This window comes from Podarcis liolepis, assembly GCF_965112155.1.
Source record: "Podarcis liolepis genome assembly, chromosome: 11".
Lineage (NCBI taxonomy): Eukaryota > Metazoa > Chordata > Lepidosauria > Squamata > Lacertidae > Podarcis > Podarcis liolepis.
The window spans coordinates 6,585,068-6,588,135 of record NC_139565.1 but is presented as its reverse complement, the minus strand read 5'-3'; the positions used below and the strand labels follow the sequence as shown (position 1 = coordinate 6,588,135).

Genomic DNA, 3,068 nt, shown 5'->3' with positions numbered 1-3,068 from the left:
CTGGTTCTACTTCACCACACCCCTTTCCAACTTTTCTCAAAGGGCGGAAGGGAAGCAGCACCCCAAAAGGCTGGGGAAAGCCAAGCTCTCTTCCAAGGTTCTTGTGTTTCTGACTCCCTTTATTGATGGCTTCTGAGCATGGTTGAATGTAATCATGTAATCCAAGAGGACATGTTATGCAGCTCAAACAAAATAGAAAAGTATGAGAAAAAAGTTTATATAAATAACAGGGAGATACTTGCCCATCCACTTGTTGTTGTTGTTTAGTCGTTTAGTCGTGTCTGACTCTTCGTGACCCCATGGACCAGAGCACGCCAGGCACTCCTGTCTTCCACTGCCTCCCGCAGTTTGGTCAAACTCATGTTTGTAGCTTCGAGAACACTGTCCCACCATCTCGTCCTCTGTCGTCTCCTTCTCCTTGTGCCCTCAATCTTTCCCAACATCAGGGTCTTTTCCAGGGAGTCTCATGAGGTGGCCAAAGTATTGGAGCCTCAGCTTCACGACCTGTCCTTCTAGTGAGCACTCAGGGCTGATTTCCTGAAGAATGGATACGTTTGATCTTCTTGCAGTCCATGGGACTCTCAAGAGTACCCTTCCACTGCAGAACCAAAAATAACAAGGGACTGTTTATTATTTTGCATCTTCAAACCTATGATTTAAAAAATTCCTAATACATAATCGTGGGAAGTGGATTTGAACAGTACAATTCTCATCCTGGTCTTCCTCTGAAATTCCACTCCCCAGACCTAGTGACTACTGGGTGGTTACTAGAGAACAGCTGAAACATCACTGAAAGCTCACTAGGGGAGCCAGTCCTGTCAGGTGAGTCTCTCTTTAAAAGCAAGAATGGCAGGTCTTTGTAATGCAAGTTTGGGGCTTTTTTGTTTGCATTTTCCTTTCTCAGCATACGCTGTAGTGACACTTACAAAAATGAAATCTATAGTTCTTAGAATCTTAAGTCCATGCTTTTCTGGCTTGTTAAAAGTTATATTTGAATATTCAGCAGTGTGTGTCAAATAATCAATTTTAGCATTTGGTTTGCTGTGTACAACAGACTCAGCAAGAATCGATGAAGAACTAGATCTCCTTTGATTATGTTTTTTTATTTTTAATAATTTTTATTAAAGATTTTCCTCGTTTACAAAAGCACATGCATTGTCTCTTTCTTCAGGTTGTGTTTTCAGATCAGTTAAATTTGTTGTGAGACATTGGTGTCATATGCAGCATAGGGTTGGGAAGAAAAGAGGGGGGACAGGATGGGGGAAGCTTATGTTCTTTTATGTATATGTGGGGGGGTTTTGTGTCAGTGTCACTTGGGTAAATTCTTTCTATTCACTTATGTTTCCTTGGTAGTGAGAGAGGTTTGGGTGTGGTTGATTGTCTTCGGTTGGCTGCATGGGATATGTTTGTGCATGTGTGAGGGGGGAGTTTAGTTATTCAACCACCTTTGGCCATTTCGAAGTGCTCTTTCATGGCTTGGAGACACATTTCCCTATCTTTTGTTAGGAATATAGTCTGCTTCTACAAGAAACATAGGTATTTAGCACAGCAGGAAGTTGAATTTCACTGGATATCGTCATCATCAAAATTATTAAAGAAGTCTGCATGTACTGACTTTTTATTGACAGCTAAATCCATCAGCAAACTTGTACTTCCCCCAGCCTCCTCAAGGTCCACGTAAGGCCCCGTGCCCTCAAGGAACATCTTGTCCACTGCTGGCTTCATGACTGCGTCCCTCCGTAAAACTTTCCGGCCACCCTCCAACATTTTATTTCTTTGTTATTTTATTGGATAACAACTGACACAACTTTATTAAAGTCAATGGAGCTACATGATTTTCATAGAATCATAGAATCATAGAATCATAGAATCCTAGAGTTGGAAGAGACCACAAGGGCCATCGAGTCCAACCCCCTGCCAAGCAGGAAACACCATCAGAGCACTCCTGACATATGGTTGTCAAGCCTCTGCTTAAAGACCTCCAAAGTAGGAGACTCCACCACACTCCTTGGCAGCAAATTCCACTGTTGAACAGCTCTTACTGTCAGGAAGTTCTTCCTAATGTTTAGGTGGAATCTTCTTTCTTGTAGTTTGGATCCATTGCTCCGTGTCCGCTTCTCTGGAGCAGCAGAAAACAACCTTTCTCCCTCCTCTATGTGACATCCTTTTATATATTTGAACATGGCTATCATATCACCCCTTAACCTCCTCTTCTCCAGGCTAAACATGCCCAGCTCCCTTAGCCGTTCCTCATAAGGCATCGTTTCCAGGCCTTGGACCATTTTGGTTGCCCTCCTCTGGACACGTTCCAGTTTGTCAGTGTCCTTCTTGAACTGTGGTGCCCAGAACTGGACACAGTACTCCAGGTGAGGTCTGACCAGAGCAGAATACAGTGGCACTATTACTTCCCTTGATCTAGATGCTATACTCCTATTGATGCGGCCCAGAATTGCATTGGCTTTTTTAGCTGCTGCGTCACACTGTTGGCTCATGTCAAGTTTGTGGTCAACCAAGATTCCTAGATCCTTTTCACATGTACTGCTCTCAAGCCAGGTGTCACCCATCTTGTATTTGTGCCTCTCATTTTTTTTTGCCCAAGTGCAATACTTTACATTTCTCCCTGTTAAAATTCATCTTGTTTGTTTTTGCCCAGTTCTCTAATCTGTCAAGGTTGTTTTGAAGTGTGATCCTGTCCTCTGGGGTGTTAGCCACCCCTCCCAGTTTGGTGTCATCTGCAAATTTGATCAGGATGCCCTTGAGTCCATCATCCAAGCAAATCATCCATACACCAGCAAAAGAAATCTAGGGTTTTCCTGTGTGTAGGGAATGAGATAGAGGCCAAGCCGCAGTGCAACAATGAACACCCAATCACACTGAAAGTTTTGACTACAAAGTTTAGTTGTGTGGGGTCTCTTGCTAAAAGGCAGAAAGCCTGAGTCCAATAAACTTCATGCAGACAAGAAGTGCCTATAGTGTTCCAGCTGATGTCTTTATCTCACTGAATTATTCCTCTATCCTCCTTTGCAATGCTCAGTAATAAATTAATAATTTATGCTAAGTGGAGCTGG

At 43.0% G+C, this 3,068-nt stretch overlaps 1 protein-coding gene across 1 annotated transcript; it reads right to left on the bottom strand.

The window, feature by feature from the left end:
* Positions 1–1,442: 1,442 nt before the first annotated feature.
* Positions 1,443–1,767, bottom strand: LOC310688494 (COP9 signalosome complex subunit 9-like; the record flags this gene model as incomplete). Its single annotated transcript, XM_083465075.1, has 1 exon — positions 1,443–1,767. The coding sequence occupies one exon, from the start codon at positions 1,765–1,767 to the stop codon at positions 1,564–1,566; it is 204 nt and encodes a 67-aa protein (XP_083321201.1). The 3' UTR covers positions 1,443–1,563.
* Positions 1,768–3,068: the final 1,301 nt, after the last annotated feature.